General features: G+C 43.9%; 1 protein-coding gene across 1 annotated transcript in view; it reads left to right on the forward strand.

The window, feature by feature from the left end:
- The window catches only part of LOC124777345 (dual 3',5'-cyclic-AMP and -GMP phosphodiesterase 11-like), a 338,752-nt gene that overhangs the window by 253,617 nt on the left and 58,603 nt on the right, over window positions 1–26,532 (forward strand). The window contains exon 4 of the mRNA XM_047252710.1: window positions 4,103–4,378. Coding sequence (XP_047108666.1) covers window positions 4,103–4,378 — 276 coding nt within the window. The remainder of the gene's footprint in view (window positions 1–4,102; window positions 4,379–26,532) is intronic.

The following is a 26,532-nucleotide window of genomic DNA, read 5'->3' on the forward strand; positions in this document are numbered from 1 at the left end:
CAGTGTTTTGACACCTGGTCACATGGCTGTGACTGGTACACTGTTCCATGTAGACACACTGGACAGTCCAAGTTGAAGTAACAAGAAATCCGTCAACTTCATTCACTGTGTGGTCATAGGCAAGTCCAAACACGATGGCGCCTTTCTGATATTCTGTCACGTCTCCACATGTCACTGTGCTGATTCCAAGCAAACTGCCACGTACTCGCCACTTCACTGCCATGATTTTGGTCAGAAATGGAGGATCGGATGACCGTCTTCTAGCGGTTCAACTCAGTCGATCGGGTTCCTGAACGGCCAGTGCGCGCTTTGAAGGGTGTGACTATTTTGTCAGACAAGCCTAAAAATCGTGGCTGATTCGATGTATGATTTCGAGCGTTAGAAAAGACTTGTCGCAGTTTGTAGTTTATGTAAGGTTTATTTTGAACCAGCTCACATATTTCTTCCTTCTTATCCTCTTTGTTGAACGGAATGGATGGTGTCTTGAAGGGAGGATATAAGATGAACATCAACAAAAGCAAAACGAGGATAATGGAATGTAGTCGAATTAAGTCGGGTGATGCTGAGGGTATTAGATTAGGAAATGAGACACTTAAAGTAGTAAAGGAGTTTTGCTATTTGGGGAGCAAAATAACTGATGATGGACGAAGTAGAGAGGATATAAAATGTAGACTGGCAATGGCAAGGAAAGCGTTTCTGAAGAAAAATTTGTTAACATCGAGTATAGATTTAAGTGTCAGGAAGTTATTTCTGAAAGTATTTGTATGGAGTGTAGCCATGTATGGAAGTGAAACATGGACGGTAAATAGTTTGGACAAGAAGAGAATAGAAGCTTTTGAAATGTGGTGCTACAGAAGAATGCTGAAGATTAGATGGGTAGATCACATAACTAATGAGGAAGTATTGAATAGGATTGGGGAGAAGAGAAGTTTGTGGCACAACTTGACCAGAAGAAGGGATCGGTTGGTAGGACATGTTCTGAGGCATCAAGGGATCACCAATTTAGTATTGGAGGGCAGCGTGGAGGGTAAAAATCATAGGGGGAGACCAAGAGATGAATACACTAAGCAAATTCAGAAGGATGTAGGTTGCAGTAGGTACTGGGAGATGAAGAGGCTTGCACAGGATAGAGTAGCATGGAGAGCTGCATCAAACCAGTCTCAGGACTGAAGACCACAACAACAACAACATCCTCTTTCCTCGTCAGCTCGACCACTTTCCAACATAATGACAGTTTCCTTCTTTTAATATTGTGCCGACCACAACATAATCGCAGGCGGGACAGAGAATCAACAATTATCGATTTTGCTTCAGCAGTCGATGCCATGATAGCTTTCCCACTGTGTTAGTCGTGTGATGTGTGCCTTGTGCTGCGTCTAAACAGACGGCACTTTCGCACTCGCTTATCTGCGCATGTTGCAGCTTGCTTTAAAGTGCATGTAAATGATCTCTGCGCGTTGTGCTGTCATTTCGTCATTACGTGGACGTTTTTTTTCTTTCCGAGATTGTATAAATTTAGAAATGCAGCACCTTGACAAACAGCTACCACAGCTAAATAATCATTTGCTTACCTCAGTTTTTCCTTGGTATACGGATAATGCAATATATTTATAATGTTTAGATTTCACACGGCCAGTTTTATGATGGCCTCCTTTTTTTCCTCTTGTTACACCATCTTCATTTCTCATCATAGTAGCGCCTGTATTCAACTGATCAATTATTTTGTATGTATTACATATACGATGCCATTTAGGATCATTTAAGTTAATCCCTGACTTCTTAACACGGGTTCCAGCATCATGTCCCTTACTTTTATTAGTGTCTTCTCCCGTATTCTTATCCCCTCGGATTATTTTCAACACCACCTCACTTTATATCATGTCAACAACAACGATTCAGCGCAAAATATTGCAGTAATAGGAACCTACAACTTATAAATTTTTCCTGTTTCGCAGCTGTAGTTGAATTACTGGATGTATCTTATCTTTAAAGATATTAACAGGAGAAGGGTGAAACATCTTTTAGCCATAAAAATAGCTAGCACAGAATCCAGTGAAAAAAATTCATGTTCTTAAAGTACTCTTAATTATCAAATTTTTTCTGCTTTTTGTAAATACATAAGTTTCATCTTTAAAATTTTATTATCTTTACTGGTCCGTTTCGTGACAACTGGGAGCAAAGAGCTCACTTTCATAAGATAGACATCTTATGTAAGGAGTAATGCAAGTTGCGGAAGAAAGCATTTAAAAATACAAAAATCACATTGTTTCGTTTTCGAAAATGTTTCGAAACAGACTTAGCCTTTTTCTGTAGATCCTTTTTCTTGAACTCCTACCTTTTTTTCTCTGGTTACTCTACCTTCTCTGCTCTTACAACCACGGTGTATCTATATTCACTGTTTCTTGTTCGCATAATATCGAGGTGTTCTAGAATAGTAAAGTATCAGAATCCTGTTTCTACATCCACGCCCTCCAGGATTAATTTCCAAGATATATGACAACCATTGACGGCAGAAATTGCTTACAATATACCTGTCTTTACGTAATCTTTTGAAAAGAATTTGGATTTTTTGCACATTTCCGAAAAAGAGGTACACAGTGGATGTAGTGAGACATGGAGAATCAAAGACGTGCTTTGTGAATCTAAGTGAGGATGTGTTATTTCTTTGAGCCACGTTAACTCTAGCGTCAAAATTCAACACCTAGTTACTGGAAAACAAAAAAATGTTTGCTTGAAACAGCTTTTTCTGACAATTGTAAGCTCTGCTTTTCCCAAGGTGCAAAGAGGAGAAACTGGTTTTTTTGGCTATAAAAATAGTTTAACACCTCCCACATATTGTTAGCGAAAATCGTGTCATGTTCTTGGCTGATTTACTTCAGATGTTTACGCGATACTGGAATGAGGATTTAACAGAAAACAGGCAAGTTGTATTTGTGGTTTATCACCTTATGATAAGAATACTCCGATGAGAACTGAATCGTCCGAAACTTAGTAATTCTACGCGATCGCAGATTAAAACTATGCGAAATACTGTCATTGAAGCTAATATCCTCGCAAATCCATCACCTGGAGATGTCATATACTAAAGATCCGAACCGATTTACCCATTAATTTTAAGCGAACTCAGTTCCAGATCAGTGTCTCATTTGTAATAGCAATAGATAAGGCTAAAGATCAGAGAGAGAGAGAGAGAGAGAGAGAGAGAGAGAGAGAGAGAGAGAGGAAGAGCTGGACAGAGAGGCGGGTCGGAGGAAATGGACGGACAGAGATGAGACAGGAGGGGAGAGAGAGATAGGTAGGGAGGTAGGGCTGAAGAGGAGATTGACAAAGGGGGGGGAGAAACCGGAGGAAATGGGCAGAGGGAGAAAGGCAGGTGGTAAGAGAGAGTGGGGGAGAAGGGTATGGACAAATGTGTGCCGCGCGGGATATGCCGAGCGGTCTAAGGCGCGGCAGTCATGGACTGTGCGGCTGGTCCCGGCGGAGGTTCGAGTCCTCCCTCGGGCATGGGTGTGTGTGTGTTTGTCCTTAGGATAATTTTGGTTAAGTAGTGTGTAAGCTTAGAGACTAATGACCTTAGCAGTTAAGTCCCATAAGATTTCACACACATTGAACATTTTTTGAACAAATGTGTGTGAAAGCTTATGGGACTTAACTGCTAATGTCATCAGTCGCTAAGCTTACACACTACTTAACCGAAATTATCCTAAGGACAAACACACACACACACACACACACACACCCATGCCCGAGGGAGGACTCGAACCTCTGCCGGGACCAGCCGCACAGTCCATGACTGCAGCGCCTTAGAGCGCTCGGCTAATCCCGCACGACAGAAAGAGGGGGGCAGAAGTTGATGAACATAGAGAGGGGGGGGGTGAAGAGGAAGAGGAGGAGATGAACAAGGAGAGGGGGAGGAGTAGTTGGGTAGAAAGTGGGAGAGGAGGAGATTAGGACATACCAAATTTCCATAATATATAGCAAGTGCGAAATACTTCGGGTTGGCTAGCTCATATATATGCATTTGGATTGTTTTACGATCAATGTTTGTTATCCTTATCCTCTAGTTTCGGTTTCTAATATAGTAAAATACTGGTGTTGGCAGGTTAAGGACATCTGCAACGAGCTGGACGTACGGTCGCTGTGCCACAAGATCCTGCAGAACGTGAGCATGCTACTGCACGCGGACCGCGGTTCGCTGTTCCTGGTACAGGGCTGCGCCAGCAAGCGCTACCTCGTCTCCAAGCTGTTCGACGTGTGCTCGCGCTCTACGCTGCAGGAGATGGAGAAAAAGGACGAGATCCGCATCCCCTGGGGCACCGGCATCGTCGGCTTCGTCGCCGAGAGCGGCGAGCCCGTCAACATCCCCGACGCCTACAAGGTGAGTCAGTGGGGCCAGCACCAACATTCTCTTTGCGAGCTGTGGCTGGATGGCGTGTCTGGCGGATAGGTCAGCAAAGAACACCGCAGTTAAGAGTGTGGAAAGATCTGTAACTAACTTTCTTGCGAGTCACAAAGAAACCGGTGAGACAACGAATTTGAAACTTATAGCGGGAAGTCCTGTACTGACTCGGAAGAATGGCCTTTCCCCCCTGAAACTTCCCGGCAGATTAAAACCTTGTACCAGACGAACTCAGGACCCTAGTTCGAGTCCTCCGGCACACAGTTTTAATCTGCCAGGAAGTTTTATGTCAGCACACATTCCGCTGCAGAGCGGTGGCCGAGCGGTTCTAGGCGCTTCATTCCGGAACCGCGCGACTGTTACGGTCGCAGGTTCCAATCCTGCCTCGGACATGGATGTGTATGATAACCTTAGGTTATCTAGGTTTAAGTTCTAGGGGACTGATGACCTCAGATGTTAAGTCCCGTAGTGCTCACAGCCATTTGAACCATTTTTTGAAAATCTCAGTCGTACGATACTTGAGTTTCAAACAAACAAGTGACGGCTGTCTTCCTCCTGCAGTTGAGAAACCTGAGGCTTAGAAGACCTTCGAGATTGAAGACAGTCCGGACAACAGTGTCCATCAAGGTCGTCATGATTGTCGAATTTCCTTGGGGCTTTGGTAGTGTCACTGACGATGCCTAGCTCCCCCACAGCAAAAATGGTTCAAATGGCTCTAAGCAGTACGGGACTTACCATCTGAGGTCATCAGTCCCCTAGACTTAGAACTACTTAAACCTAACTAACCTAAGGACAGCCCGCCTCTCGTGGTCGTGCGGTAGCGTTCTCGCTTCCCACGCCCGGGTTCTCGGGTTCGATTCCCGGCGGGGTCAGGGATTTTCTCTGCCTCGTGATGGCTGGGTGTTGTGTGCTGTCCTTACGTTAGTTAGGTTTAAGTAGTTCTAAGTTCTAGGGGACTGATGACCATAGATGTTAAGTCCCATAGTGCTCAGAGCCATTTTTTTTAACCGAAGGACATCACACACATCCATGCCCGAGGCAGGATTCGAACCTGTGACCGTAGCACCAGCGCGGTTCCGGATTGAAGCGCTTAGAACCGCTCGGCTACAGCGGCCGCCCCCCCCTCCCTAAACAAAGACTTCAAATAAACATTAGTTTATCAATTCACTGTTTACAGGAGTGGTGTTTGTTTCAACTTCGTAGAATTGCAGTTAACTTCGCCAGTGTTGTGCAGGTGTGCCATGGCGAACTCGCCAATCGGATTTGTTACTGGAATAATAGATGCGGGTGATACATCTTGAATATACAGTGAGTGTATGAGTGAACGAGCATTTGTTTTTATATAAAGGACAGTCAAAAATTTCGTTTCAGGGCGTTCCTGCAGCGTAAAATGTAACGTGATTCTGTTGCTGGGAAGCACCGACATGTAGGCAAGGCATCAGTGTGGCAACGTGTGTTTCCGACGTGTGTGCAGCAAACGCGGAAACATGTTTGTTCATTGTTTGAGCAGTGTGGCAACGTGTGTTTCCGATGTGCGTGCAGCAAATGCGGAAACATGTTCGTTTATTGTTTGAGTCATCAGGTTTCTGACAGGTTTGATTTGGCCCGCCTCGAATTTCTCTCTTGCATCAAACTTTTTATCTCAGAGTAACATTTGTAACCTACGTCCTCAGTTGTTTGCTGGATGTATCTCAATCTCTGTCTTCCTCTACGGTTTTCACGCTGTACAGATCCCTGTAGTACTGATGTGTCTGCACAACATGGAACTCAACTTTTACACAAAGACACGAGCTCAGCAAAATAGGCTGTGGGGTGATAGGACTGGACCAAGTGACATCAGGTAATCACCATCGTCAGTTGCACTGAACACACTGAACATTTATTTGGAACATTTACACAAGGCAAATAAATAAGTAAACGATCAACACATTTTTAAAATTACCATTTAGGTGAGCGCAAGTTACTTCAAAATTTAAACATTCATAAACCGCGGCGCTTACGGCCTATTACACATTTAGTGAAATGAGTTGAAAATTATTTACTCAAAAACTATGATCAACCTGAAGAAAAATTCACTAAAATTTAACGAGGAAATGTAGTCTTCCGTTACTGCAGTCACTGGTATTACGAAAGTAATTCAGAGTAGGCAACAACAAATCAGACACCATGGCACACAACCACGTTACTTAAATGGCAGGCACCCTACAATGTAGGATTGAAAATATAAAATTCCATGTGACCAAGCAACCTCGTGGGATTCAGCAACTATGCCCAGAAGCGTTTTCCAATATTGGCTCGGCATGGACCCCCAAACGGGAGCAGCAACGGTCACGAATAGGCACGAAAAATCCCAGAACTAGTGGGTATCCACAACAGACTGACATCCGCATTAAGTAGCTAGAAAAACAATAATTCATTACAGCTCATCTGTAGAATCAACAAACCTATTAATGAACATTAGGTAAGCGTGGCGTGGAGTTTCATTTCTGTAAGATTCTTCTGATTCGACAGCTGGAGTGGAGTGTGTTAACTATAGTCCTGTGGAAACAAATAACTGATGAACGTGATCATTTTGTTCCTCAGCTAGATCAAGTTTGGGAGACATTCAGAAAATGCTCATACTGAAAATGTTCTAATACACTCGTTAGAAAAACGATGTTTCTCCTCTAAGATTTAGAAGCGGCTTGCCCTCTTTGTCGGTCTACAAGACTCATCATTAAAGGAGAGTGCGGGTACTCAGCAACAGACGATGGAAAAATGCGTACTGTACTTCACTAACGTTTAACGAGACACGATTCTGTAAAAACACTTTTCCAGAGTGCCCCATGGAGAACGGCTTAAGGGGAAGATAGTATGAGGTGACAAAAACTTTGCTGACGCTTAGGTCTGTCGCTGAGGCCTTTGCCCGTTGAAGTCCATAAGATCTAACATACGTCTACGGAAGCAGTGTGCCAAAGGATTTGTTTACTCTGATGTAGTTCCCTGTTTTCACTCTTCCGCCCATTTTACATTATTTGTGTTCAAGCTGACATTTGTAGGCCTTTTCGCTGTAACATAAAAATGTTATGAGTGGAAGACTATCGAATTTAAGCGTGACTGTGTAAAATGCTGCAGTCGCGATGGAAAAATGTTAGGTTGTTTCACTTACAGACTTAGCTCCGTCACGGTACATTTTTTTATTAGACCGTGGGAAAAGATTTGTTAGCGCAACTTGGTGGTTAGTAACGAATGAACCTCGACAAAATGTCGTTACCGACCACTAAGACAATTTGGAGACAAAACATGCAGATGATAAATTATCCCCGAATTGGCTGACGTTTCTTACTACTTCACTATTTTATTTTTCTAAATGTAATATATAGTGTGAATCTGAACTCTTCCGATGAAATGTTCGTTGCATTTCAGAGGTACCTTTTTAGTATTTCGCATAAGGGAGTCGTGGTCTCTCTAGCTCGTTTCAGAGTAGTTGCATTTAGTTTGATTTCTTATTTCCATTTACCTTTGCATCTGTATTACACTGAAAACAATTAAACAGCAGTGCAAATGTTGACGACGAAATGCGCTGAGTATCTTGTTTGGAAACGAGCTTGTTTCATTCACTTAAGTTACTTGCTGTCGACGACACATCTTCGACATTAAAGTTTCGTTCAGAACTGATCGGGGTCTGCTCGAGTTTGTTTTTACAGCAGTGTGAGCTGTACGGTAACAATGATACACGGCAGTATGAATAGGTATACTGATGAAAGTGATGGAAACAACTAAACCTAAACGAAAGCAATCGATACAGTCAGTTGCACTGCCCATTCATTTGTTCTGAGTGAAGCCAGTCTGTGGGAGCAACCGAATGAAATCAGTCGATACAGTCCGTTGTAGTTTTGCACATTGACTGAATAATTTGTTCTTATTTTCAAGAGAAACCAGTCTGTAGTTTTTCTGTCGATTGAATCATGTGCTTGTTATTTTATCTGAAACCACTCTTTAGTATTAGCTATCAAATCATTTTTCTGAGTGAAATCCGTCTGTAGTACTTTCATTAATTTAACTAAAGAATTTTGTTCGCAACCAGGTTGCACTTATCCTCGAGGGCAGGATACGTGAAGACATCTCAGGGTGTACAACGAAGTTAAAATAGCCGGCCGGTGTGGCCGAGCGGTTCTAGGCGCTACAGTCTGGAACCGCGCGACCGCTACGGTCGCAGGTTCGAATCCTGCCTCGGGCATGGATGTGTGTGATGTCCTTAGGTTAGTTAGGTTTAAGTAGTTCTAAGTTCTAGGGGACTGATGACCTTAGAAATTAAGACCCATAGTGCTCAGAGCCATTTGAACCTTTTTTTTTAAGTTAAAATAACCATTACACATATTCATTTAATTATACACTGCGTGGAATAATTATTATTTTCACCACTTAAAACTGATTAATATATTACTCTGGATTAAGTGGTTCCAGATGTAATTAACGCATAACTAATGAAGCTTTTGTATTGTTCGGGGTACAAAGTTTCCTTAGGTGTACTTGAAGAAGAAAAGAACTTGCCAGATTTTAGCGACTGTTTGCATTCCATTTTAATGAAAAGGTGCGGTGATGTCCATTCATTAAAAACTGAATCTAGCCTTCTCAGACTGCGCATGTGTTCCATGCATTGAACGCCAGCCTCCTCTTGCTGCAGCCAATTGCATTGCGGGTGCAAGGAGATGGCTCGGCCGATGGATTCAGCTGCCGTGGGTCCGTGGCACACCAGCAGCCAAACCATCTCCCCATCCAGTACAGTATGGACCCACCGTAGCAGGAGGCTGGGCCACCTCCTCACGCTGGCTTGCAGTATACAGCCGCGGGAGCGGGGGGATGCCGGCGACCGGCGAACTAGAACAGTATAGACCGGTGGTAGCGACGATATTGGCAGTCGGGTTGCCTACTTGCGCCGGCATAGTACAGACCTGTGGTATTAGAAAGCTGCCGGCAGCCAGCCAACTCCTCGCATCCGTACACAGTATGGACCTGCGATAGGAGGAGACTGCCAGTGGCCAGACCATCTCCTCACGCTGGCGCGCAGTATGGACCTCTTGCAGTAGCAGGGTGCTTGCAGCCGGGCCACATCCTTGCGCCGAAGCAGTACAGATCTGCAGTAGCAGTAGTAGTGGATCAAAACAAAATGTCCAGACACTCTGTGACCAAAATGGTACTGAAACAGAGGATGACAGACTAAAGGCCGAAATACTAAATGTCTTTTACCAAAGCTGTTTCACAGAGGAAGACTGCACTGTAGTTCCCTCTCTAGATTGTCGCACAGATGACAAAATGGTAGATATCGAAATAGACGACAGAGGGATAGAGAAACAATTAAAATCGCTCAAAAGAGGAAAGGCCGCTGGACCTGATGGGATACCAGTTCGATTTTACACAGATTACGCGAAGGAACTTGCCCCCCTTCTTGCAGCGGTGTACCGTAGGTCTCTAGAAGAGCGTAGCGTTCCAAAGGATTGGAAAAGGGCACAGGTCATCCCCGTTTTCAAGAAGGGACGTCGAACAGATGTGCAGAACTATAGACCTATATCTCTAACGTCGATCAGTTGTAGAATTTTGGAACACGTATTATGTTCGAGTATAATGACTTTTCCGGAGACTATAAATCTACTCTGTAGGAATAAGCATGGGTTTCGAAAAAGACGGTCGTGTGAAACCCAACTTGCGCTGTTCGTCCACGAGACTCAGAGGGCCATAGACACGGGTTCACAGGTAGATGCCGTGTTTCTTGACTTCCGCAAGGCGTTCGATACAGTTCCCCACAGTCGTTTAATGAACAAAGTAAGAGCGTATGGACTATCAGACCAATTGTGTGATTGGATTGAGGAGTTCCTAGATAGCAGAACGCAGCATGTCATTCTCAATAGAGAGAAGTCTTCCGAAGTAAGAGTGATTTCAGGTGTGCCGCAGGGGAGTGTCATAGGACCGTTGCTATTCACAATATACATAAATGACCTTGTGAATGACATCGGAAGTTCACTGAGGCTTTTTGCAGATGATGCTGTGGTGTATCGAGAGGTTGTAACAATGGAAAATTGTACTGAAATGCAGGAGGATCTGCAGCGAATTGACGCATGGTGCAGGGAATGGCAATTGAATCTCAATGTAGACATGTGTAATGTGCTGCGAATACATAGAAAGATAGATCCCTTATCATTTAGCTACAAAATAGCAGGTCAGCAACTGGAAGCAGTTAATTCCATAAATAATCTGGCAGTACGCATTAGGAGTGATTTAAAATGGAATGATCATATAAAGTTGATCGTCGGTAAAGCAGATGCCAGACTGAGATTCATTGGAAGAATCCTAAGGAAATACAATCCGAAAACAAAGGAAGTAGGTTACAGTACATTTGTTCGCCCACTGCTGGAATGTTGCTCACCAGTGTGGGATCCGTACCAGATAGGGTTGTTAGAAGAGATAGAGAAGATGCAACGGAGAGCAGCGCGTTTCGTTACAGGATCATTTAGAAATCGCGAAAGCGTTACGGAGATGATAGATAAACTCCAGTGGAAGACTTTGCAGGAGAGACGCTCAGTAGCTCGGTACGGGCTTTTGTTGAAGTTTCGAGAACGTACCTTCACCGAGGAGTCAAGCAGTATATTGTTCCCTCCTAAGTATATCTCGCGAAGAGACCATGAGGATAAAATCAGAGAGATTAGAGCCCACACAGAGGCATACCGACAATCTTTCTTTCCACGAACAATACGAGACTGAAATAGAAGGGAGAACCGATAGAGGTACTCAAAGTACCCTCCGCCACACGCCGTCAGGTGGCTTGCGGAGTATGGATGTAGATGTAGATGTAGAATGCTGGTGGCTGAGTCACGTTATTGTACCGGCACACGATATAAACTTACAGTAGCAGGAGGATGCCAGCAGCCGTGCCATCATCAAGTGCTGACGTAGTACAGCCTTACAGTAGCAGGAGGATGCCGGACCTCAGTGTGCCAGCCCAGTACAGACCCGCGGTAGCAGGAAGATGGCCGGTGTTCGGGCCACCTCCTCACGCCATTGCTGTACAGACTCGCGTTAGCAGAGGATGCGAGCAGCTGCCAGGCCACGTCCACCAGCTGGCGCAGTATGGATTGACCTGTGGTGGCAGGAAGAAGCTGGGGGTCAGGCCAGCTCCTCGTGCCATTGCTGTACAGACTCGCAGCAGCAGCAGAGGAGGAAGCAGGCAGTGTCTGGGCCACCTCCTGGGCCAAAAAGCTGTTTGTCAGTTGTCTCACAATAAGACAAGTGAAACCACTCGATTCCAGATACTGACAAGGGGAGGCCACGGCGTTTGAAACGCGGATTTTCTTCAAACCAAAAACCTCTCTTTCAGCCGATAATTTGGATGCAAACCATGCATAATCAGCATTTCCTCAAATATCGGCGCTGGTAGTCGATCATGTAGTATCGAATGCATTTTAATAGCGTTTTCACGAGAAGCAATTTCTCGTTCTTTTTCGATTAAATACGAATTTAGAAGACACGGACAAGCATACATTTTCAGTATCACTTTATGCATTTGGTCGTTTACTAGTCGATAGTTATGAATATTATATTATTTGTGATAGTAAAAATTTGTAGACTGTCAAATAACATTGTAAATTTAATAAAAGTTCATCCGATTACACGTATTTTTCCCATTATATCAGTTGTAATATAAACAGTAAAGAAAATGTCTGTGTTAGAAAGAAATGAAAAAAACTGACGAACGTGACTCGATCCAGTGATCCAGCGATTACAGGGCTTGAACGCTACCCAATCAGCTGCCGCCGCTTCGTGGTAAAAACGGCCACGCACAGGTATATATTTGACGACCGAAATTATCTTCCGATTTTCTCAATAACGCTTGAGAAGTACGCGCTACTGCTTACACATTTTGTTGTCCTAATGGAGTACTACGAGTGTACGAAGTTTGAAGTAAATCCGCGTTCCAAACGTCGTGGCCTCCCCTTGTGAGTGAGAGGGAAAAACATAGCTGACTTGGTCGCAGAGACTAGTTTCATGCAGTTCTTTCATTTAACTGAAAAAAGAAACAACTGACTGAACGAATAACACTCTATCGGACAATCATTTGTTAAAAGCAGTCGGTTGTCTCATCACTAACTGATCAAGAGTTGGCCGATATGCATCTCGGTATGCGTGGGTTCAAACAGAGGCGCGATATGATGATATGCTGAATTGTTACCACAGCTACATCACAGTGTAGCCAAAGGACACTACGGGTCACTAATACCAAAACATGCAGAAAATTTCTATTTTGTCGGTGGAATTCGTGTTCGCCCTATGTATGTTCAATAGCTTAATAAGTTAGCACTGAATGTTAGCACCTACTGCTCAGAACGCGTCACAAAACAACGTTTATGAAGGGTAACAATACGCAGTATTGTGTCTGATTGCGAAAAGTAATGTAACTTAAAGGCCGTATTCTAATTTTTAAAAGGGAACCATAGATGCTTGTCACTAGGTGTAGTTTGTGGAGGATCTTGAAAAATCGAGAAGTTTTCATCGCCTATAATCCTCTGAGAAGACCTTCGCCAAATTTCCAGAGTACAGGATTTCCTGGTTTACGAGCAACCACACGCTTGGTGCAAATCGCCAGGATAGGAAAGACAGTCTGTACTTTATTCCCAATTTAAGATCTGTATATCACTTTCGGAAGTTTCAAATGGCAAAACGAGACAATCATGTGGGATGGCATTAGTTCTCCACTATCCTGTAGGTGAATAGAGGAGCAGTAAGTCTGCGGGCGGCGGACCCTGGCCTATTGTATTGAGAGGCCACGAGCGGTCGTAAATCACCGGCTATGACTACACCGCGGACGGACAATGGCTGTTGTCTCAGGTCCATGGCGGACATTTAATTAAAAAGCCGGCACCGCTGTAGGCGTGCGTTTTTCAGCCAACAAGCAGACACAGGCGATTAAATGACCTTCACAAAACTGAGCGACAAATGTCTTGTCGCCAAGGTTAATTTCGAAGCACGCTATGTCTCTGAAATTTAACTAATGATGATCATAATTCTCTGAGTCTACAAACTATCTACTGAAGTTCCCGTTCTGTAATGAGAGAGAATACAATTTGTCTTAGTGAAAAAAATTTATAGCGGCAACTGTTCTGAAACAAGTCTTCTATTTAGTAAAGTGTATTTTCTCCACTGGAATCATTCCATAAATCGGAAAATAAACTATAGACTTTTTGGCAAGAATGTTCTCCAGCTACATATTGATATACGAATTTTCACGTCAAAAGTTAATTAGTTCGACCATTAAAGTGACTCTTACCACTAGAGTATGACTAACTTTCGTTGTTTCCGGATTAAGAATACATCTTAGAAATCTAACTTAATTTCGCTAGCCTTACTTCCTTCCTAGATCCTGAAAAGGCTTATGACCTAGTCAAAAGTAATACGCTGTGGCTAATATTAGAAAATTACCTAGCTCAAAATAATTTAGTCAATGAAATAAAAATAAGTTGCCAGTTGGATCACCACAAATATAGAGAAACGGTAGAAAATAATTACGAACGTAAATAAGGATGCAATCTATCAAGACTATAACTTATTTTGTGATTTCCCGTCAGAGAGGCCACAGTTCGTAGTAATTGACACCGACTAAAACAGAACTGATTTCTGGCGTTCCCCAAGATAGTGTTATAGGCCCTCTGCTGTTCCTTATGTATATAAACGACTTAGGAAACAATCTGAGTAGCCGTCTTAGATTGTTTGCAAACGATTCTGTCGTTTATCGTGTAGTAAAGTCATCGGAGGATGAAAACCAATTTCAAAGCGGTCAAGGTAAGATATCTATATGGGGCGAAAATTGGCAATTGGCTCTAAATAATGAAAACAGCGAGGTCATCTACATGAGTGCTAAAAGGAATCCGTTAAACTTCTGTTACACTATAAGTCAGTCAAATGTAAAGGCTGTAAATTCAACTAATTACAGTACGAACAACTTAAATTGGAAAGAACACACAGAAAATGTTGTGGGGAAGGCAAATCAAAGACCGCGTTTTATTGGCAGGACACTTAAAAAAGGTAACACATCTACTAAAGAGATTGCCTACACTACGCGTGTCCGTCCTAGTTTAGAGTACAGTTGTGCGGTGTTGGATCCTTACTAGATAGGATTAACAGAGTACACCGAGAAAGTTCAAAGAAGCGCAGCACGTTTTGTATTATTGCGAAATACGGGAAAGAGTGTCACGGACATGATACAGGATTTGGGATGGAATCATTTTTCGGTGCGGAATCTTCTCACGAAATTTCTATCACCAAATTTCTCCTCCGAATGCGAAAATATTTTGTTGACGCCAACCTACTTAGAGAGAAATGATCATAATAATAAGATAAGGGAAGTCAGAACTCGCACGGAAAGATATAGATGTTCGTTTTTTCCACGCACTGTTCGAGATTGGAATAACAGAGAATTATTTTGAAAGTGATTCGATGAACCCTCTGCTGTTCACTTAAGTGTGATTTTCAGAGCATCCATTTAGATGTAGATGTATTTTGTATATGGATCAGCCGGCCGAAGTGGCCGTGCGGTTAAAGGCGCTGCAGTCTGGAACCGCAAGACCGCTCCGGTCGCAGGTTCGAATCCTGCCTCGGGCATGGATGTTTGTGATGTCCTTAGGTTAGTTAGGTTTAACTAGTTCTAAGTTCTAGGGGACTAATGACCTCAGCAGTTGAGTCCCATAGTGCTCAGAGCCATTTTTTTGTATATGGATCATATCATCCAGGAATGTAAAGAAACAACCCCTATATAGTGCTAATATTGACAAGAACACATTGCTGTGAAGATTGTTATTTGGAGAGAACTAGATACAAATGTCTGACAGCGAAGATGATTTACGATGATCTACATATAAACTTCTATACATTTTATGAAAGTACAATGAGAAAGTTTCGGAAACTTCAACAAAGGCAGTCGCTTTAAGTGGAAAAAATCTTTAAAGCGTAAAAATTTCAGTCAGTAACAAATTACTAAAAATAAGAGTAAAAACTAAAAAGCTTAAGAAAACAGTGCGTGTAAAAGAAACTGTAGATGGTGTACCAAAATACCGTTCTAGTCGGCAACAACATGTTACTAAATTAGCAGAGGCTAAGTTGTCACGTGAAGTGCTCCAGTACCAAGGCAAGAAAGAAAAGATGTAGGGCACCATATTGTCGATAGACAGTACAGTTGGGTAGTAGCAGTGCCTAATACTGATTTGTGGTGGTGGTGGTGGTGTTGAGAATCCTTCCTTCCGTATGAAATACGTGAACCACCGAAGCTCTTGATGGAATTACTTTGCAAACCTTTGTATAGCTTTCCCTTCACCTATCGCATTAAAAAACGACTCCACTGAACGTTTTTGCTCATAGCGGCTTTGTGACTATTCGTGTGCTGTACGGATTGACTTTCGTAGTTCGTTAATCAACCAATGATGCGTTCTCTTTCCAGAATGTTATTTCGATTTACCCAACACACGGTATTTGTACAATGCTGCGGTGATCTAGACTCCTCGCAGTTTAGTGGACGTAGAGCTGGACATGATGTTCTAAATGACATCACCGCCTTCGAATATTTATATTTTGGTGCATGCTGGTTACGTTCCTATTACATGACAGTATTCTGTTACATGACCGATTCATGAGAGTATACCGGGGATCCATTAGCGGTAATGAAATGTTATTTGAACATAGTGTCTTACTTTACAGAGGAATAGAAGGGAACACTGAAAGTAGGTTAGGGTAGGTCCACTTTAGTTCTAAGAGAAGTAGCGGCACGATGGAGTTTACAATGCATTGCCAATATTTTTGAAAAGTGACGTAAAAAGTAAATGGGCTGTGAGACCAAGAATCACACAAATTCTGCTTGTTGTCTTAAAAACAAAGTTAACCTTTAGCTTTCGAAATCTGCTAGAGTAGTTCGTGTGTACGATATAGAAAATACGAAGACGTGTAGTAAAATGTAGCGGAGATTAGTGTTTAACTCTTAGGAATATATACATAATGCAGGCCAGTCTGAGAGTCAGCATCGTTATTAGTTAAATTACAGCATAGCGTGCTACGAAATCAGCCGTGGCGAGAAGAAAGCCCCGTACGTCGTGGAGCGTAGCTGTGGCGTAAGTAACGCTGACGTAGCTCTGTTTGTGGCTTTCGGCGGCTTATTGCATCAGTTCCGGATAAACTACAGAATGTCATTACTCTGGGGCACGCAGGCCAGCGGAATGTAATTATTGCCGACTGGCAGACATTGTTCAGCAGTGACGTAATTGCCGTTCGCGATACGAGTGATGGTGTAGCTAATGAACTGCGTTATGTTTGTAATAAAAAAAAATAGGATACAAGGCTTCGTTCGCATATCGTTCACCACGTTAGTTGCAAATATCTCCCTTCCCCACCCCCGCCCTCGCCGTGTCCACCACTTCCTCTCCCTGCCTCTGTATCCACGTTATTCTCCCACCTTCATCTGCGCATGTCTTCCTCCCCTTCGCTCTCTCCATCTCATCTGCCCTCCCCCCTCTCTGACCATATCTTCCTCCCCCTCCCTCTGTCCAAATCCTCATTCCTCCCTCTCTCTCTCTCTCTCTCTCTCTCTCTCTCTCTCTCTCTGTTCATCTCTTTCTGCCCTGTTCCTTTTTCACCTGCCCACTCCCTATCTACACCTTCCAGCTGTCACGAGCATCTCCCACTCCACCCTCCCTCTATCCTTCTCCACCTTCCCCTGTCCCCTCCTCAGATGTGTCCCCATATGTCTATCACCTCCTCCTCTCCCGCACTCTGTCTATCCATCTCCTCTTCCCCCTTTTTCTGTCTGCCTCATCCTCTCCCCATCTCTCATTTTCCATCTCTTCTCTCTCTGCTCAGCTGTGCGCTTTGCAAGGAATGCTGATACTACCTGCATGACACATCTTCTCCCTTCTCTTTGTCCATCTCCACAACTCTCTCTGTCCATCTCATCCTTCTCACCTCTCTGTCCATCTCTTCCTCCGCCTCTCTCTGTCCATCCCCTCCTTCACCCTTCCCTCTGTCTGTACCACTCATTCTTTCTCCACTCTCCCTCTTTGTCCATACCTCCTCTCTCTTTCTGTTTTCATGTCTGCTCATCTCTTTCACCTCCTACTCCCACCTTCCCTATCTGTCCATCAGCGCCTGACTGCTTTCCATATCCTCACAGCATATGTGTCCATCTCTTCCACCCCTGATTTGCTGCCCTCTCCTCCTCTCCACCCTCATATCCTGTTGTTCTCCGTCCTACTTCCCTCAGTCCATTTCTCATCCTCCGCCCTACATCTGCCTTCTACCCCTTCTCCCAATCCATCTCCCCTCCCTCTCTATACCTGTCCATCTCCTCCCGCTCTCTTTGTCCCTGCCCTCGTTCCCCAGCGGCAGTGGAGGCGCGATGCGCCGATCTTCAGGTTCGTTCTCAGCCTCCCTGGCCGACACGTTCACATTATTTTCTGTTTTGTAGTCTTGAACTGCTGGTAACGGCGGAGATTTTGAAACAGCCCATGAACTATGTCGTTTTCCGTAGCGATCAGGCCGTAATAAGGAGAGGTAGATGGCGATATTGTGGTACACAAGTTGGGCTCGTTCTTTGCACGGGATATCTCGACGGAGAAACTACCTTGTTTCTCCTCTCCATTGTGTCCCCGTCATAAGAGCTTTTTAAAAAAAATAAAAAAAAACTCCAGGACACCAGACTCGTCATCTTTATCCTTCGCTTCTTCAGCCTGTTCTCCAGTATTGGATAATGAAAACTCGTCGCAAAATATGCGTCAGCTTTCCTTTCTGAAATTATTTTTACGAGGACACCAATTTAAAATTCTTGTGGTCTCATGTATGAATTAAACTACTTGGAAATTAAATATACAAAAGTCTGATAAAAAATAACTCTTAGATTTGGAACATATCATTTATTATTTCTAGTTGAATTACACTTCCTTAGAATTCACTCGAAACATATGACCTGTATCACCCTTCACCATGGCTATATTTATGTGCTCATTACATCTCAAATCTCTTTGGACGTGAACTCACAGAGGCTCGCTGGTCCTATGGTTGGGTAGGGCTTTTTCCTCTATTTACGCAGCTTATATTGAGGACCTGATACCAGCGGTTGCGCCATGCGATGATCATCTTAAAACTCCTACTGCGTTACGTTGCAATTTTCTAAAGCTATTACCTCCTGTACAGAAGCTTGTTCAATGTGAATAGTTTCAGAGAGTAAATTTCTTCTCTACCAGGACTTTTAAATCTAATAGTGAACAGTAACGGTTGACGCTGTCCTTCCGAAAATCTGCCTGCTATATGAAGAGAACTTGCATTCTAAGAAGACTGTCCAACAATTCTGCTGCCACTGCCGTACATCCCGCGTAGGAATCGAGAGAATAAGATGAGCGAGAGAGATCTGAGTGCGTACAGAACTAAATAGACGGTAAATTCTCCTTTGCTCAGTAGCAAAAGGAATGGAAAAAATGGCTGCTAAGTATTTCCCGCCATTCACTGTGGACTATATACTGGGTGTTACAGAACGGTACCGACAGACTTCGTGGTGCTGTAGAGGGTGTCTTCAGGAGCAAATAGAGGATAGGAACGCGTGTCCGGAAGCGTCATCGAACGACGCTACAAAACGTCTAAGTTACAGGCGTCGGCCCCTTCTTCTAGACAACGCCTTCGGCGGCAAATGTGGCTTTGTACGCTGACGGACCATAGACAGAACGTCTCGCAATGTTGATTCTTATTCAGTGATCACAACTGACGCCATGATCGCCAGTGAAGAAGATGGAGCTAGCTGCTGCGTAGGAAGGCCTCGGTTCAAAATGGTTCAAATGGCTCTGAGCACTATGGGACTTAACTTCTGAGGTCATCAGTCCCCTAGAAATTAGAACTACTTAAACCTAACTAACCTAAGGACATCACACACATCCATGCCCGAGGCAGGATTCGAACCTGCGACCGTAGCAGTCGCGCGGTTCCAGACTGTAGCGCCTAGAACCGCTCGGCCACTCCGGCCGGCAAGGCCTCAGTGTATGACAGTTTTGGGCACAGTTTTATTTTTCTCCTGTATGTCGAAAAATAATGAAGATTTTAGAGGATTTCAGGCGAAAAATAAAACTGCAGATGGGAAGCCTTGTCCGAAACCATCATCCTCCGAGGAATTAGAGTGTAGTATTCATATGACATAAGTGCTGTCTTCGCAGCACTCTCACTGGCGATCGTTGGAACCAGTCGCAACCGCTGGATAACAACACTGCGAAACGCTCCGCCTACGGTCTGTGAGCGTTCTAAGTCAAGTTTGTTGCCGAAAGAGTGGCATAGCGCCAGACGCTGGTGCCTACAACTTCGACGCTCTATATGGTCGTTGATTGTCGTTTCCTGTCCTCGATTTCTTCCTCAAGACACCCTCTACAACTGCTCGAAGTCTGTCGCAACATTTCTGGAACACCCTGCATAATATACTATAAGTGGGTGCAGATATCACAGTCTCTTGAGGTACTCGGAACCCACTTTAGTTCCTCACGATGTTTCATCATTACGAAAGACGTGCTTAATAAGCTTTGTTTGCGTAGGTGTATTCAGTTCAATTGCAGTCTTCATGTGTACCTTAAACTCATGCTTTGTTTACTAGCAGACTGCGAAGACTTTTGAAAGTCTAGGCACACAACGTCAACCTGGCTCCTCTGGACGAACAGAACGGCTTCACATTCACGTGATCAGCTTTTACAGAATGTGTGTTGATTCCTGCATGGACGTTTGTCAGTCTCCATTTATGCGGAGTGGTAGTTGCGGCCAGCCGGATGATGACGTGCAACCGCACGCAGTACCCCGTCCCGAATGTGTTTATTTCCGGGCACTGCTGACGCGCGAAGTTCCGCAGATGAGCTGTTAGCACAGTTCGCCACTAATTACGGAAACAAAGCGCTCCCGGGACCCATGGGGCGCGCGAGCTGCTGTCGACCGACGAATATTTAGACGGACGCAATTGCGTTTGGCAGGCCCGGGCCAGACCAGAACATTGGCGCTAACTGCGTTAGGGCCGGCACCGCCGTGACGTCAGCGTCGAGTGCCGGCGATTTGGCTGCGGCGACTGTGGGTGCAGCTGCGGCTTGCTGCAGTTTCCGCTCTCAAACAGGTTGCCGCGTCTGACTGAAACAGTGTGCCCGACGGAACATTTAGCGAGCAGGCGTTGTGGAAAGCTACGAATTCTAGCGCGGCCAACGACGTGATGCAAATGTAATTCATTATGCCAGGCAAACAGTTGCACCTCCACTTACTCGAAGAGTTTCGGCTGTGCTCTTAACCGGCAGTATAACTTCTAACTTTTTCCTCCTTTCTTTTTTCTTCTGTTACCAGGATGATCTTATGGGAAGCGCACCCACGATTACCTCTCCTGTGCCAACTTCTTCATCTCATAGTAGCACTTGTACCGTATGTTCTCAGTTTTGAACGAGAGGCGTTCAATAAGTAATGCAACACTTTTTTGTCTCGGCCAATTTTGGTAGAAAAAACGTAGATTTTTTTTGTGGAACATCATGGAATATTCCCGCTTCAGCCTCTGTGGTTTCATGAAGTTACGATAGGATCGGAGGTGTACGTATTCTTCAAAATGGTGTCTGTAATGGAGGTGCGTTCCAGCATCGTAGATATTCACAGACTCTTGCACAATGTCTATGAAGTCCTGATAGTGAACAAAACTACGCTGAGTCGTTGGGCGAGGCTTCTGTCATAATCGGAAGAAGGTCGCGTCGCGCAAACCTGTCCGATCTCCCGCGAGCCAGCCGGCTGCATACAGATGTGTCTCCTGCAGTGTTGGGACGTGTGGACACTCTCATTCGAGGTGACAGACGGACCACAAACACCTCGCTGCACAACTGGCCTCACACGTCTGCGCGCCCGAGAGGAGCTCACAAATCTTTATTGGACTGTTCTTCGTCATCCGTCCTACAGCTCGGATCTCGCACCTTTCGACTTCCATCTGATTGACCCACTGATGGATGCACTTCGCGGGAAGCTGTACGTGGATCATGGGGACGTTTTTGATGCAGCAAGACGTTGCCTCCGACGTCGACCAGTATAGTAGTAGCATGTGGGCATACGAGTACATGCCATCCCAGTAAAGTAGCGTAAGGCCGTCGCACTGGACGGCGATTATGTTCAAACTAAGCTTTTACAGTCAGGGGAATTATATGGTGTGGAATCCTGAATAAAACCAACCTGCTTTCATAAAAAAATAACTTAGATTACTTACTGAACGCCTCTCGTATACAAAGCAAGAGGACTGCGTGTTATCAACGAATATTTTTCGTTCAGAGAGCAAATTTCTTGCGGTGCAGACATAAAGGACGATAATATCCGAAAGTAGTTCAACAGCGATACGTTTGAGCCGATATTTGAACAGCTAATTGACGGAGATACAATGAATAAAGTGTGTTCGCTAGATGAGGAGAGTAAATACGATGCAAAACGAGCAACCCGTTATCACGCACACTGAGGCACTGAAATGGGTGATCTGTGTAGAGTATGAAGGACAAAATTCATGTGACCATGTCGATGTTTCGGTTCTCCGGAGAATGAGAGCCGTCTTAAAGAAAATAGTGAAAGAAAAACAGAAACGGAAGAACTGAATGGTTGTTTGCCGAAAGTGAACTGAAAGCAAATGACAAAAAATAAGAGTGAATAAGTTGTCTGTTGCCGACGAGTAAGGAGTAAGTAATGCAGTGGGCTTCCAAACGTGACATGTAGCATGTTTGGAAGTACAGTAAATAGCAGTTTCCCCTAATAACATTTTTTTTAGTGTTCGTGTTTTTCGGTTATCTGTACAGTCTCGGGTCCTCACTAACCCTGCCAATCGCGGCCTTGTCGTATTTTCACCACAAATTTTGCCTTCTGCGACTCCCCCCCCCCCCCCCCCCGCCCACCTCTAGTTCCAAGAAAGTTATTTCCTCGCGTCTTAAAAGAGTCAGCTTCGAGGCCTACGGCGGTACACTTGACATGAGTAGTCACCATTGTTGTTGTTGTGGTCTTCAGTCCTGAGACAGGTTTGATGCAGCTCTCCATGCTACTCTATCCTGTGCAAGCTTCTTCATCTCCCAGTACCTACTGCAACCTACATCCTTCTGAATCTGCTTGGTGTATTCATCTCTAGGTCTCCCTCTACGATTTTTACCCTCCACGCTGCCCTCCAATGCTAAATTGGCGATCCCTTGATGCCTCAGAACATGTCCTACCAATCGATCCCTTCTTCTAGCCAAGTTGTGCCACAAACTCCTCTTCTCTCCAATTCTATTCAATACCTCCTCATTAGTTATGTGATCTACCCGTCTAATCTTCAGCATTCTTCTGTAGCACCACATTTCGAAGGCTTCTATTCTCTTCTTGACCAATCTATATATCGTCCATGTTTCACTTCCATACATGGCTACACTCCATACAAATACTTTCAGAAATGACTTCCTGACACTTAAATCTATACTCGATATTAACAAATTTCTCTTCTTCAGAAACGTTTTACTTGCTATTGCCAGTCTACATTTTATATCCTCTCTACTTCGACCATCGTCAGTTATTTTGCTCCTCAAATAGCAGCACTTCTTTACTATTTTAAGTGTCTCATTTCCTAATCTAATACCCTCAGTATCTCCCGACTTAGTTCGACTACATTCCATTATCCTCGTTTTGCTTTTGTTGATGTTCACCTTATATCCTCCTTTCAAGACGCTATCCATTCCGTTCAACTGCTCTTCCAAGTCCTTTGCTGTCTCTGACAGAATTACAATGGCACCGGCGAACCTCAAGGTTTTTATTTCTTCTCCATGGATTTTAATACCTACTCAAAATTTTTCTTTTGTTTCCTTCACTGCTTGCTCAATATACAGATTGAACAACATTGGGGAGAGTCACCTTATTACCCAGTAATTCTGTTGTCAACATTACAACGGAAATAATTTATTTCTGCGACATACCCGCGAACAGTCTCATGCCTATGTTATCAGTAACCGACATATTACACGTTACAAAGCCACACCAACTTTGTAACGTACTGCAAATGGCAGTGGAAACGTCTGCGTTATGATCTATGCCAACGATCTATCACCTTTCGCCCCAAAACTTCATCTTACAGAATAAACTGTACTGTGCATAAACGTTCAAACTCTTCGTAAAAGAAAGAAAATCAGAGTTCACTAGACTGCCAGTGAAGACTTTGATAAATGCTCACAACTCAGTCGGAACAATGATCGTCTACTCTTGTTGCAAGTTTAATATATAGTCATAACATTAATTGAACTCTGCATCAGTGCTTTTCAGGACGTGATACGGCTTGCTAGAACCACAGATGAACCAACTTCGACAGAAGTATATTATATTGAGAGAGCAGAAGCTATATTTTCAATTATGAAGTTGATGTTACCTATAGATTCATGTAAGAAATCTACTGCCATTTAAATACTGATTTTACACCTTTTGGGTGGGGAGACTTACCATTATTAACGAAACCAATTTATATTATCTATCATTCAGTGTTACAGTATTCAGTTGTTCAGTTGAAAAAGCTTCACACTGTTAAATGATACATTTACGTCGCCTCTGTATCTTATAAATTTAGCATTGGACCTGTGTCAGTGGTGGTACATTTGTGAGGCGCTTGCTGTTTTCAGGGCAGATAATTAACTGTACGATGTGGCAGAAGTAGACAGGTTTTTTTTTCTAACTTGCTTCATTTAATATCCGCAAGTATCATTAAGAAACTACCACAGATCTTTTCGGCCGTTCTCATTGTCTTGTCCAAAAATTATTTTTGACCCTGTGGATCCAGCTATAAAATTAATTAAAATAAAGGTATTTTCACACCAGTGTGATTACAGCCGCTGCTCGTAAATACGGGCAACGAATGCATACATGGACGTGATGGGATGTCAACGTGCAGAACACGTTCCTCGCTGGTACGTCCTTCCATTTCAGTAATAGCTCTCGCGCTCAGTTTACACACCGGCTGACGTCTGCGATAACAGCTAAAACTAATTAAATGGCGGTTCCCGGGGGCGTTTCGACCGATGGCGGCCGTTGCTCGGATCTCGCACGACTTACGTCTGTGTTTGTAGTTGGCCTGCCAGCGTTATCCCAGCACCGTCTATGGCTGGCGCAGACGTTCAAGAAGTCCACTGATAAGATGTTTCGCGTTGCATTTAAATATTTTATTTTCAGGATAAATTTATCAACACTGCCATCTCCACAGAGACGCACTAGATGCGTTTATAATGTATTCTGATGAAATCGGGAGAAAAACTGCTCATGTGGCTAAAAAAAACCGTTCACATTGCAGTGTTACTCGATATGGAAATAGCTGGGGTTAATCTCTCCTGGGAAATACATTGCAATCGCCATTATTTATCCGTTACATGGGGGACTGGTGAGGATGCACTGTTACTAATCGCAAAGGTGTTCATCAGTTTCCTGATGAAATTCCTAACCTTTGCTCAGGGCCTGTGAGAGTCATCAGGCGGACATGACGCTCGGGTTCACGCTTTCATATCTTTCGTGAGGTATAAATTATTCACTGATTGCGGAATTCGCCTTCAACCATTACATTTCTTTGTTCATAGTTAGCATACGACACAGCTCAGACGCCGGCATCGCCCCTTCACTGCTATGTATACGTTACGGTTAGGCAACATGAAATGTTAATCTCGACACATACAAAACGCCGGCTGCTCACATTTGCAAAAGGAATTACTTTTTTGGGTTATTAGTGCGCGACTATTTTTTGAACCTAAGCTGCGTCCTTACCATGCCATCGAAATCGACAGATTCCAGTCGCACTGGACAGACAGTTTACTATAGACTTGTTCTTGCCCCCCCCCCCCAGCACATAGTACGGTGGAGCTGCTGTACATTCTCGCGGATGACTACGTGCATAAAAGTTGTGGGCAGTGGAAGGAACAAATGTCAACGTGTGTGGACTCAAATGGACCTTTTTTTGAACTTGAACACCACTGCTTGAACATATTTGGCAAATACAGACATTTGCGGAATCGTTCTTGTTTCTCATCAGATCACATCACAATATTTTTGCGACAGAGCCAAGACCACATCGAAACCTCACTGACCGCAGAACTCACTGCAGAACGCGCCTAGCGTCATGCGAGCAGGCAACACGCTCGGCGTCTCTGCTCCAAGGATTGCCTGGATGAAACTTTCCAGGGATGCCGCATCATTTGCGTTCTCGTCCTGTCAGATTAGCACCGGTGCTTTCGTGACATAATAGTTTCGAGTGCACTGCTCGCAGGATTAGGTTCCGTTCACTGCTGTGTCTAAAGTTTGAGTCAGTGGTTATCGTGTCTTGTCCACCGGGGGAAATTAATTTCATTTATATTACTAAGCGGCTGTCCCGAAATATGGTACCAGTTGCAGGCTTCCAGGGGCAACAAAAATTTGATTTTAATGTTTCGCGTAATTATTGACTGAATCTAAAAATTTAAAATCCTTCATAATTTACTCATTAAGAGGTATAATCTTCTGTTAAAATTTGAACGCAGTAAGATAAATACACTACTGGCCATTAAAATTGCTAAACCAAGAAGAAATGCAGATGATAAACGGATATTCATTGGACAAATATATTATACTAGATCTGACATGTGATTACATTTTCACGCAATTTGGGTGCATAGATCCTGAGAAATCAGTACCCAGAACAACCACCTCTGTCCGTAATAGCGGCCTTCATACGCCTGTACATTGAGTCAAACAGAGCTTTGATGGCGTATTCAGGTACAGCAGCCCATGCAGCTTCAACACGATACCACAGTTCATCAGGCGTAGTGACTGGCGTATTCTGAAGAGCCAGTTGCTCGGCCACCATTGACCAGACGTTTTCAATTGGTGAGAGATCTGGAGAATGTGCTGGCCAGGGCAGCAGCCGAACATTTTCTGTATCCAGAAAGGACCGTACAGGACCTGCAAAATGTGGTCGTGCATTATCCTGCTGAAATGTAGGGTTTCGCAGGGATCGAATGAAGGGTAGAGCCACGGGTCGTAACACATATGAAATGTAACGTCCACTGTTCAAAGTGCCGTCAATGCGAACAAGAGGTGACCGAGACCTGTAACCAACGGTATCCCATGCCATC

The sequence above is a fragment of the Schistocerca piceifrons genome, chromosome 2 (assembly GCF_021461385.2).
Source record: "Schistocerca piceifrons isolate TAMUIC-IGC-003096 chromosome 2, iqSchPice1.1, whole genome shotgun sequence".
In the NCBI taxonomy this organism is placed as follows: domain Eukaryota; kingdom Metazoa; phylum Arthropoda; class Insecta; order Orthoptera; family Acrididae; genus Schistocerca; species Schistocerca piceifrons.